We start from the raw sequence: 12,157 nt of genomic DNA, 5'->3' as shown, positions 1-12,157 counted from the left end.
CTTGGTTGAAAATTTTTCTCTTTCAGGGTTTTATATATACCATCCCATTGCCTTCTCACTTGCGTGGTTTCTGCTGAGAAATTCAGAGCTTATTCTTACTGGTTGTCCTTTGTAAGTAACTTTTTGTTTTTCCCATGCTGCTCAGGATTCTTTCTTTGTCTTTGATTTTGATGAGTTTGATAATGATATGTCTTGGTGATTTTCTTGTGGGATCTATCCTGTTTGGGGTTCGTTGGACTTCTTGAATGGCTATATTCTCATCTTTCATCATCTCAGGGAAGTTCTCTTCTAAAAAACTTGGACAATTTTCTCAGTGGTTTTATTATTCTCTTCCTGTTCTGGAACTCCAGTGACATGTAGGTTATTCCTTTTGATGGTAGCCCACATCAGCCTTAGGCTTTCTTCATTTTGTTTTGATTTTTTTTCTGATTGATCCCTTTCCAAAGAAGTATTCAGGTATTTGTCTTCAGTCTCCTTAATTCTGTCTTCCATTGCATCCATTCTACTCCTTTGCCCTTCTAATGTGTTATTTATTTCTGACAATTTAGTGTTAATCTTCTGGATTTCTATCTATAGATTTAGAATCATTTCTAATTTTTCATTTGTCATTTGGTTCTTTTTTTTTTTTTTTTTTCTTCCAAAATTCTTCTAGGGTTTTGTCTGTGTTTTCCTTGATCTGTCTCTCAATTCTTTGAAGATACCTAAATATAATTATTTTGAATTCCTTATCAGAGAGTTCCAATGCTGCTTCTTCCTTAGGGGTGTGTTCTGGGTCTGTATCCTGCTCCCTTGTTTCTACCACTTTATCTTGCTTCTTTGTGTGGATTGTCATGGTCTTTTGTCTCTGAGACATCATGATGTTGTTGTATTTAGATCTCTGTTAACTGTTTGTGAAGAGTAGCCAAGGGTGAGTCAGGCTCTTGTTGGTGGTTTTTTATTGTTGGCCCATTGGTGGAGAAGGAAGTGGTGCCTTTCACTCAGTAAGTGAAACTGCAGTAGGTCTGGGTGTAGTTGTATCATATGGAGACTTTTGCTGTCTTCCATTCAGTTAGACAAAAATAATAATTGAATAACCATCAAAAAAAGTAAAAGTACATGGACAAAAAATACACTGTGTAATCACACAGGAACAGTAACCAAAAAAATAAAAAATGGAAAAAGAATTAAAAAAAAACCTTGCAGTATCTGGGGAGAGGGTAATAAGAGAGAAAAGGTAGAGAACGAAAATAATGAAGGGAAAATGGGAAAAATGCAAAAAGAAAAACAAGGAACAGGGTTAACCACGAGAAAGAAGAAAAAAATGCAACCAGGAACAGGGAAAAGCAAAAAAGCTGAAAACTAGAACTTGGGGAGGGAAGAATAAAGAATAATAGTAAAAAGGACAAAAGTAATAACAATAGTAGTTTTAAAACAGACAAAAACAAACAAACTAATAAACAGAGAAAAATAAAAGAATTCTGGACAGGACAAGGCAGGTCACCCAGGCTCCCTCAGAGCATACAGACTAATTTGGAATTCTTGCCAGCCCAGAAAGTGGGTGGGAGTGAGGGATGGCCGCACCTTCATTCACCAAGAGGGTGTGGGGTATAAGAGTAGCAAGGGAAATGTCATACCTTTTCAGTCATTGGGGTCCATAATGTCCTTGGGGTTCCCAGCCTGTGGAGCCTGTTCTTAAGTCCCTGGAATGTGAGAGAATGCTGTTGCTTTAAATATCCAAAATGGTCAAGCTGCTTATAAACATTCAAAATGGCTGCACCCTCCGGACAGACAGAAGTCCACAGCTCAGCCCGCCTTCCTCTTCACTGCTTTCCCTTTTATTCCCCAGCCACCAGAGCAGTCCTCAATGCAGTCCCTGGCTAGCAGGGCCAATTTTTAGGTTAATTCTTAGGTCCTACCACCACTCGGCAATATCCAAGCTGTCTGTACTGTCAGGATCACTGCCAGACTGCAGCTCCGTATGTCTCCTTTTTTGGTGTTTTCGTACAAATTCTTCTGCTATTGAAGAATATTGGAGTTTAGTCCACTCCTATATCCTTCCCTTCAAGGCTCAGGGGCTTAGGATTATCTTCTGTATCTGTGTTAATTGGTTCCCCTTTTCTTTGTTGAAGAGGGTCTGTGCAGTCTTTCTGCCTATTCCACTATCTTACTGGAACTCCCTAATTCCAACTTTTTAAGGAATTGCCATACTGCTTTCCACAATGGTTGTATCATTTTACAGTGGATAGCATGTTTCTTTCATTTTATGCAAGTGTCTAAAGTTGGCCCCTTCCCATGAGAAGTGGTAAAAAGAATACAGCAAGCTCTCAGTGAGTTGGAAAGACAGGCCCCTCTTTTCAAGATCATGAGATGTTGTAAAAAACTTTTTTTTTTTTTGACATTTTAAGGAATTATTTACTGCTGTTTGGGATGCTGTCAGGAATAGGGAAAAGCAAAAAAGCTGAAAACTAGAACTTGGGGAGGGAGGAATAAAGAATAATAGTAAAAAGGACAAAAGTCAGGAGAATTCTGACTCATCACGACCCATGTGACAGCAAAGAACTGCCCTATTGGGTTTTCTAGGCTGTAATCTTTATGGAAGCTGATTGCCAGGTCTTCTCCTGCAGCACTACTGGGGGGGTTCAAACCACTACTCAAGTGCTCAACCATTATACCACCAGAGCTTCTAAGAAGTTACTTATGTGAGTAAAATAATAGCTTGAATATATGGCATGGCTAATGTTTCTCCACCCTCAAATTTTCTATGAAAAACCCATTGCCGTCAAGTCAATTCCGATTTCATAGTGACCCTATAGAACAGGGTAGAACTGCCTCATGAAGTTTCCAAGGCTGTAATCTTTGCAGAAGTAATCAGATTGCCTCACCTTTCTGTTGTGGAGTGGCTGATGGGTTTGAACTGCTTACCTTTTGGTTAGTAGCCAAATATTTAACCACTCCACCATGGGCTCCTTGATTCCCTGTGTAGTAGCCTTAAATATGTATGTGTCACATCTTCCCATAGAAATACGCTGAGTGTGGTTGTGTATACTCTGACATCTGTGTGTGGGCTCATACTAGGGTTCCTTAAGGACATAGAGCCTATGGTGGCTGTTTTTTTTTTTTTTTTTTAATTGTGATTTAAGTGAAAGTTTACAGAGCAAATTCACTTTCCATACAGGAGTTGTGATGGCTTTTAGAGAGAGAAAAGCTGCTCTTCTCCAAGCACACTACCACTCTGCCCTTCACTGTGGATGAGGGAGGAAAGCACTGTTTGGATTGAATGAAATTCATGAGCTCATGTGCATAAATCTTATTATTTGGGTGGCCAGACTGAGAGTCCCAGTCATCCTTCAGAACCCCCAGAAACCCTCTGGGACCCACCAGTAGGCCATGGCCTTGTCCATGTGTCTTTTCTGGCTTGGAACATTGGGCTGGAGGGAAAGCACTGGGCTTTCCTGCTCCTGGGTGGCCCAAGTGTTCTACAGAGCAGCAACCACCCTTGCCTGTAACACATTTGCAGATAATCCCCAGCTGAGTCTGAGGGGGTACCCAGGGAGGAAGCCCCAACTCTGCTAGGGCTTGTTCTTGTTGTTATGTACCATCATGTCAGACCTGACTCATAGTGATCCCTCCTTGGGTTGCCGAGGTGGTATCACTACCGAAGTAGATTGCCCAACCTTCCTTCTGAGGAGTGACTGGTGGATTTGAACTGCCAGCCTTCTGGTTAGCAGTCAAGTGCCTTAGGCACTGTGCTACCAGAGCTCCTCTGTTGGGGCTTAGGTTGTGTCAAAGCTGCCCTATCACCAATCACAGCAGCAGGCACCCCAGCCACTTACCTTCGCAGTGAGTCCCAGATACCCAGGCCCTGAGAGCAGCACAGCCAATACCATTTATCAAGGGCACCTTCTCCAGGTAGAAAGCACACCAAGATCTGTTCAAAGAGCAGGTGAGCAGGGCGACACTCACATCCTGTGACACATATGCCGCTGCCTGAAGGGTGTGTGTATTCTCAGGACCAAAAGTCAGCACATTGATCACCTATTGTTCCCCAATGTAGACAGTGTTGACCAGTCAAGGATTAATGAAGCATGAAAGTTTTCTTTGATGGATTAAAACTTTGCACCATTGTCAGAACCTGGGGGAGAAAGAACAACTGAAAATAATCCAGAGCAAGTTCTCTTAAAATGGAAATTCATTCTTAAATAAAATACTTGATGAACACATTTACCATCGTTAGTGCTCTTACCTGTTTGAGATCTCCCCGTTTCCTTACAGCACACTGAAGCCCCCCCAGTCAAGCTGAGAGACAAAAAAAAAAAAAAAGAATTTCAGTAGGAAGTTGGAGCACTGGGTCCTAGAAACCTATCCTTTGAGAACCCCAAGTGAGGAGCACAGGGTGAGCCCACAGTACCACTGTCTGCAAAGAGCACATGGTTCAGGTCAGGCAGGGTCTATGTGTGTGATGTGTTCTGTTCATTTCTTCTCCTTCTCCTTAGCCTCCCACTCTCTGCCATGGAAAATGTTTTTTGTGCCTCTTTTTTTGTAGAAATTGTTCCATTCCTGCACCCCAGGCTTTAGAGTGGCCTTTTGCTGCTCCAGCAAGCACAAAGAGCCCAGCCTTGGGCACACTCACTGTCTCTATGTTGTGTCTCAAGGAAGGGAGGCGCTGCAGCAGCCCGGAACTCAGTGTTGACACGCGGAGAGCTCGAGGCCCAGGCGTCCCCGTGGTATTTTGGAAGGGCCGAATCTCTGGTTTTGACCCTTATTGATCTACCTTGATTTTCTAAAGCGACCCATTGCTTCTGGGGAATGATGACTTCTGAATTTTTAGCAGCCTTTCCTATCCCCAAAACCCATTTGTTCTGAGATGGGTCTTGCTTCTGCTAATGCAACTCCATCTTTGAAATGCCTTCTTAATACTAAATATTGCAACTGAAGATCTAATATGGAATAGGGTGGAGGAGGACATTATTAACATTTGTAACTGTTTGGGATGATTTGCTATTTTCACCATGCATTTAAGTGGGGGTATGCTTCTGATTTCAAATCTGGCCTTGCTTTGTTTGATTTTTAATGTTTTTTCTCTTTTAACTGTTTTGTCTTTATTATTTCTGTTGACTGCATTTTTCCCTCTCCCTCCCAAATAACCTCTCATGCCTGTTATTTGGGCTGCTTCTCTCAGACCTTTTGTTGCTTTTGTTTCTAGACCTTATTGCAGTGAGAGAATCGTGATTGTTTGGTTACCTTCTCTTCATAGCTTATTCCATTTTTGTTTTGCATCTATTCCTCAGTTGTCTGAGTTCCTAAGCCACTACATCTACTGGTTGAGAAACAAAGATTCATAAAGGCTATTTTTTGCATTTTGTATCCCCCACCCCCATCCTGCTTTGCCTGAAGCTCCCCACGGTAAACAGTTTGCTCTTGTGATAGTGGTGCCAGCTGCCACACCAGGTGCCACAGGAGCCTCCGGACACATGGAGATGGGTCATCCTGTCATAACTGGGGCAAACCAGCCTCACATTGCTCCTCTCGTCACCATCACCATTTTTGTGCCCTGGCTCTGCCCTGCCTTCAGTCTGTGCGTCTCCAGCATTTTTTGTTCCATCTGGTTCCTGGTTTTCTTTTAAGACACACTCAACTGTGCGTGAATCTGTAGATTTGAGGCACCAATCCATTCTGTTTTCCTTTTCCTTTTTTTTCAAATACAAGAGAAAGCTAACCATAAAGAGCTAGAATCTAGCCCACAACCCTTTTGAATCTCCAGAGTGCTCATGACCTCTGACATCCAAAGCTGTTTCCCCAGGAGGTCTGTGGGGGCTGAGCTGCAGCAGGGCCAGAGTACTGGGTGGGGTGGGGAGGGGCTTCCCCAGGTACTTCATTCTGCATGCTGTCGGGAGCACCATCCTTTTTTATTTTTATTGTATCTTTCACGCTTGAGTTATGAGCAAGGAGGACCTCTGCAATCATGATGTCTGCTGTAGCCTCTGTCACTGTCCCTTTGCCAGCTTTCCGATGCATGGTGCTTACACTTCTCTGATTTACTTTGCTCTGGACCATTATCTTCAGTGGCCTCAACAACAACACTTTAAAGCTTTAAAGAGAAGTGAATTGGGGAGGATGTGTCGCCATCTCATTTTCATTAAAATCAGGCATCCTAGAGATGGCAGGAGAGCAGCAGCGGGGGGTGGCTGGTGACACTGTGTTTCAGACCAGACTTGAACTAGGCACCTTAGTGCCCCTGAACGGCCCCAGCTCTGGGGCTGCTATCATGTTGTTGTTGAGCCAGCTGAGGTTCTCATCTCTCACCATGATGATTGCACAGATAGGCAGTAGTGGAACCAGCTTCCCCAAGCCCCTTTCTGTATAAACAGAAAAGGGAGCCGCGTGACTTTGCCCTGTGTCCAGGGTACCCTCCCTGCCTCGTACTTCTACCCCTCCCCTGGGCAGAGTTTGGGTGCCTGTTTCCAATGACCAGAAATGTAAAGCAACAACAGAAGAAAGCCGATTATGGCCTCTGAGGAGGGAAACCAAATTTACCCACAAGAGCCGATAGCTCCCTTGAGCTGGATCCACTACTGGCCCAAGAATGCTGCTGGGGGTCCTTCTGGATTGGGACGGAAGCTGGAATTCAGTGGTCTGCAGTCCAGTGCCCAGAAGTGTGGTTATTTTTGAGGGACCACCTTTGATCCAGAACATTTGCATTTCACCTTCCTCGCCCAGATCCAGTCAACAAGGTAGCTCCTCACTTCTTGCATCTGTCAAGGGCTGTGCCAGATCTCTCCCTTCCTTGTGGGTTTAGTTGGATGCAAGGAATATGTTTTGTTCCTCCCCCCAATGTAGCGCACCACCCTGGAAAGTGCATGTCGCAGACCAACTCCACCTTCACCTTTACCACCTGCCGCATCCTGCATCCTTCAGACGAGCTCACGCGGGTCACACCAAGGTAAGGGCTCTGGGCCCTGGAGTGGGCAGGGGTAAGGTGAGGCCGAGCACTCCTTATGAGGTTGATACTGAGGAAGCCCAAAGTAGAGCGTTCATCCAAAAACCCACTCCAGCTTGCTTAAACATCTCGTACTGCAGTAGCCTATTCTGGGTCCCATTTCCTTTTGAAAGGAGGCCCCATTGATTCAAATCCAGCTCAGACAGAGAGACCCAGACCCTTTCAGTTCTCCTTTTAGCTGATCATGGAATGGATTCTTAGGCCCATCAGCAAACTAGAGCTGACACTGCCACAGGCCCTAAGGCTGAGGCTATTGGATTTTTGCCCTGTCTGCCAATACAGCAGATGTTCTTTCATGTTATTCCATGTTCTTTCATGGAACAGAGTTAGCTTGAGTTCTGTGAAAGCCTTTGTATTTCTGGAATAGTCTCCAGGAACCGTGCACCACAGCCAGATGATAGTGACCAAGATGATAAAGTGCCAAGACTGAAACGTGCACCCAGCGTGGCCTGTTTCTATCTGATGTGTCCAAAAAGCAGTAGAGTTGGCACCATCCAGTGAGAGGACTTAGTGGCAGAGATTGGTCTGCGGGGCTTGATTTGAAAGATTCCATAGCATCCAGCTAGAGCCCCTGGGTGATGCAAGCAGTTACCCCACTCAGCTGCCAACAAAAGGTTGGTGATTGGAGTCCACCCAGAGGTGCCTTGCAAGAAATGCCTGGCAATCTGCTTCCTAAAAGTCAGCCATTAAAAACCCTTTGGAATACAGTTCTGCTCTGACACACATGGGGTTGCCAGGAATTGGAGTCGACTCTGCAGTAACTGGTGCTGGTGCAGCTTCCAGCAAAAGAGAAAATGGTCTCCCCATTGTGCTGGGGTGACCTGGTCTGTTACTTTCTCTGTAGTGCAGTCAAGCAAGAAGCTAATGTTGATGGAAGGGAAAACAAAGGGAGGGAGGTGAGAAGGGCCAGCTTACCGGTAGCAGCCTCCCAAAGGAGCATCTTAAACTATGAATGATTCTCTGCAGGTCATGTGAGGAGGACGACGAAGCAGCCATATGCCCTGTTGTGCTGAGAGGAGATGTAGGGCAGAGAGTCTGAGCCCCCAGGCGGGACAGGGGGTGAGCACACGGCCGGCAGGGCCTGCCTGGCAGGGTCCCCTGGAAGGGGCTGTGTGTGCACGTGTGGCCTCCACTAACCTGGGAATTGGGCGTGGATGTGTCCCTGTGGTTGTGCCTGGCTAACGTGACCACCTAACCCTTCTAAATGCCCAGACAAGAGTGGCAGCACTAATTCAGGCCTAACCCCAGTTCTCACTGGACGGGGTCTGTGAATTTTAGCCTTGTCATCTCTGCCTCCATTCCTGCCTCTGAGAACCTAGCTTCGCCATCCTGTGGCTTTGTGTTTGGATGAAGTTGTTTTTATAAACATGGGGAGAAATTTTCCCCTGTGGGAGGCTGGTGCTCTTGGTACCCAGATGTGCTGCCCTGACTCAAATCATACACTCAAAACTGTGCACATATCTTCATCTCTGAGTATACCCTTGGAAGTTAGTAGCAAGACAGAGCTGCTTTGTCTGAGTTAGAAAGAAAGGCAATTTGAAACAAAATCGAAACTCTCCCTGGAAATGCCATTTAAACAAAAACTATTTTTAAGGTCCAGAACTTTTTTGCCCTCTACTGCTTATAGTTCCACATTTATAGGATTCTACCTGCATCTTTTGAAAATCCACACTATAAACTTAGGTATCTGCTGTGGTTGCTAATCCTCTGTTTCTCTGAGTGCTCCTGACCCACAGCATCCCCATTCTGAGCTTGTGTGACATAGACCTGTTGTGTGGGCCCCACGCAGTGCTGGCTGCCAGCAGTGAGGTCCCCAGAGTGTGGAGCCAAATGACATCCAGCTTGTCTTGGCTTTTGAAATGTCTTTCCTGTGGGAGAGGTCCCTGGCTCTGGAGGTCATTCAAAGGATCTGCTCCTGGTACCCTCCAGGGTGGGTCCTCTTCCTTCCCTCTCCCCCAAGTTAGTGCTTTGCCTGTGGTGCCTGTCTGGCTCTTCCCTTGTTGGGCTGGGGGACAGGAGTCTCCCTATCTGGGCTCTTGGGCCCACTCAGCTGACCTACTCCAACGGGTGCCTGCAGCCCTGGCCAAATCCTCAAGCAGGCACCAGGGCTGGTTCCATGTGGCTATTGAGGGATGTGCCTAGTTATCCCTTGATTGCTCATCCAGAAGCAGTGCAAGGCTTCTGGCCTGCTTGACCTCAACCCTTCCCTGCAGCAGCTGTTTGGAAGAGACCCCTCCCTGTGTTTTAAGCAGACAGCAGTGCATTTACCCCTCCCTGCTGCTGCTCCTCTGTTACACTTTACTGCCCTAACTCCCTTCACAGCTGGAGTCAGCTTCTCAAACATAATGGTTCCTCAGTCACTATGACACAGTGAACGAACAGATTTCTCTTGTTTCCTGTAGTTGCTCAGGTTTTGCACATCCAGTGGATTTTCTAAGTAGTTTTCTAAGTAGTTGCATAGATGTAGGTCTAATAATATATCACATGGCCTCTTCTGACCTCATGGCTCTGCTCATTAAAATGGATTTGGCTGGTCACATGAGGCAGAGAAGGAGCACTGTATCAGGAGTCAGGCCTGGTGGGCCTGTGACTCACTCTGCACCTTAGAATCTCAGGCCCCCATCATCTGAGACCTTCCACCTGGGCTGTCCCACCTGTGTTGCCTGCTCTTCGGGTAAACTCTCGTATCCCATAGTCCTGGTTAACATCTTGCCTTCTTGTTGTTTGTTGTTGTGTGCCGTCGAGTCAGACCCAACTCATAGCAACCCCTCCTTGGGTTTCTGAGGCAATACCACTATGGAAGTAGATTGCCCATCTTCCTTCTGAGGAGAAGCTGGTGGGTTTGAACCGCCAGCCTTCTGGTTAGCAGTCAAGTGCCTTAGGCACTATGCTACCAGAGCTCTTTAGTGAAGTGTTATTAGGAAGGAACACTGGGATTTGAGTGAATCTTGGTAGGGAAAGAAAATCTCTTTGCTAAAGGGATCCTCAGTCCTTGTCCGAGCAGTAAGATGATGGAACAACCTCAGGTGTCACTCAGACTTGGGTTCAAGTCCAGAGTCATGTGCTTAATCTCTGGCTGTGATGTCGAGTAGGCCCCTAATCCCTGGGCCTCAGTTTTCTAAGCTGCAAAAGGAACACATACACCTGCCAACTAGAGATGAGCAAAGAGGAGCATGTATAGCTTCCTGTTAACTGCAGCCGTGTCCTATTTAAGGGAACCCCATGGGAGAGAGAGGAACAAATGTAGGAAGTGGCACCTGGGGGGCTGTGGCTGAGGAAGTTGGCTCATTGTATCCCCAGCCTGCCCTGACCCCCTGCAGGAGACTGACCACTGAACTTTTTCCTGGTGTTCTTGGGTGTTTGCTCATGAATGAACTGCTTTCTTTTCCTTCCAGCCTTAACTCAGCCCCGACTCCAGCTTGTGGCAGTGCTAGCCACTTGAAGTCTACGCCAGTGGCCACACCATGCACACCCCGGAGACTAAGCCTGGCCGAGTCCTTCACCAACACTCGGGAGTCCACAACTACGATGAGCACATCACTAGGGCTGGTGTGGCTGCTGAAGGAACGGGGCATCTCAGCGGCTGTGTACGACCCCCAGAGCTGGGACCGGGCCGGCAGGGGAACCCTCCTGCACTCATGCACCCCAAGGATGGCCGTGATCCCCTCCACCCCACCAAACTCGCCTATGCAGACACCCACATCTTCCCCACCCTCCTTTGAGTTCAAATGCACAAGCCCGCCCTATGACAACTTCCTGGCTTCCAAGCCTGCCAGCTCCATCCTGAGGGAGGTGAGAGAAAAGAAGAGTGTCCGGAGCAGCGAGAGCCAGACCGATGTATCTGTCTCCAACCTCAACCTTGTGGACAAGGTCAAGAGATTTGGCGTGGCCAAAGTAGTGAACTCAGGGCGGGCCCGCATCCCCACCTTGACTGAGAACCAGGGACCTCTGCTCTGCGGGCCTCCAGGGCCGGCGCAGGCCCTGGTCCCTGGAGGACTAGTACCCGAGGGCCTGCCTCTCGGATGCCCCACCGTCACCAGTGCCATCAGTGGACTGCAGCTCAACAGTGGCATCCGGAGGAACCGTAGCTTCCCCACCATGGTGGGGTCCAGCATGCAGATGAAAGCCCCTGTGACTCTCACCTCGGGCATCTTGATGGGTGCTAAGCTCCCCAAACAAACCAGCTTGCGGTGAGAATGGGAGGCAGTATTCCCCTAGGAGAGACCCATGTTCTCCCATCTCGCTCCTCGCCTCCCTCTTCCCCCGCAGTGCACACTCTCCCTGATCCCCTCTCTGTCTGTCCCCTCCTGAGCTAGACAAATCAACCTTGTGCCTGATGGGGAAGAGCGTCCACCTTGTAAAATGTGTACATAGGACTGGGAGGCCTTGTGTCCACCCTGAGCTTTCCCTGATCACTCAGCACTCTCCTTGCCCTCCTGAGGACCTCACCTGTTCTCACCTGGGGGAAGGTGGGTATCTTTTTTTCTTCTTTCCTTTTGCGAAGCATTGGAACTACTAAGTGCATTCTTATCCCATGGATAGGAAACTAGTGGATTCCTTGACTGGCCAGCCGAGTGGAAGCCTGTGGTGTGGCACACGAGCTGGCATCATGGGGCACAGATCATAACACATCTGCCACCTGGCTGTCTCGCAGGTCACCATAAGGAGCTCCTGTTATCGGCCACAGGCAGCCCCGAGTGCTGACCTAGTGCTCATGGTTGGAGAGCTTTTCTGTCTTTTACAGGTGGCCCAGCTTCTTTAGAGACCTCCACTGCTCTCCTCAGTGGACGGCCTGTTTTTTTTGTTTTTGTTTTTTCGAGATGTGACTTTTTCCTTTCCTGCCTTTAACTTGAAGTCCTGTGTTTTGTCATCAGCTGTCAGGCCAAATGTCTGACTGGAAAGAGAATGTATTTCCATACTCGCTGCTCTGTTCAGCAGCCCCACCCTCCGTGTTCTGTGTGGTCCATTTTTATTTTCCCTCTTTGTATATGCACAGCAGTAATGGTACTGGCTGGGCAGTAGCAGTGTCTGTTCTACATGTGGTTCTATGGCACCAAAATGAAAATTTCAGACATACCGCACAGCTGAGGAGATAGCAGAATATGTCTGGGGCCCAGTGTCACAACTCAATAGATTAAATCAGACCCAAGACAGCTGTAACCATAAGGAGAAAAGGGAATA

At 47.3% G+C, this 12,157-nt stretch overlaps 1 protein-coding gene across 1 annotated transcript in view; it reads left to right on the top strand.

The window, feature by feature from the left end:
- The window catches only part of TRAK1 (trafficking kinesin protein 1), a 176,220-nt gene extending 165,050 nt beyond the window's left edge, over positions 1–11,170 (top strand). Inside the window, exons 15-16 of the mRNA XM_007949695.2 lie at positions 6,817–6,919; positions 10,372–11,170. Coding sequence (XP_007947886.1) covers positions 6,817–6,919; positions 10,372–11,170 — 902 coding nt within the window. The remainder of the gene's footprint in view (positions 1–6,816; positions 6,920–10,371) is intronic.
- Positions 11,171–12,157: the final 987 nt, after the last annotated feature.

This window comes from Orycteropus afer, unplaced genomic scaffold (assembly GCF_000298275.1).
Source record: "Orycteropus afer afer isolate SDZICR_OR568_19922 unplaced genomic scaffold, OryAfe1.0 scaffold00250, whole genome shotgun sequence".
NCBI classification, from domain to species: domain Eukaryota; kingdom Metazoa; phylum Chordata; class Mammalia; order Tubulidentata; family Orycteropodidae; genus Orycteropus; species Orycteropus afer.
This window is presented reverse-complemented; position numbering and strand designations above follow the sequence as displayed.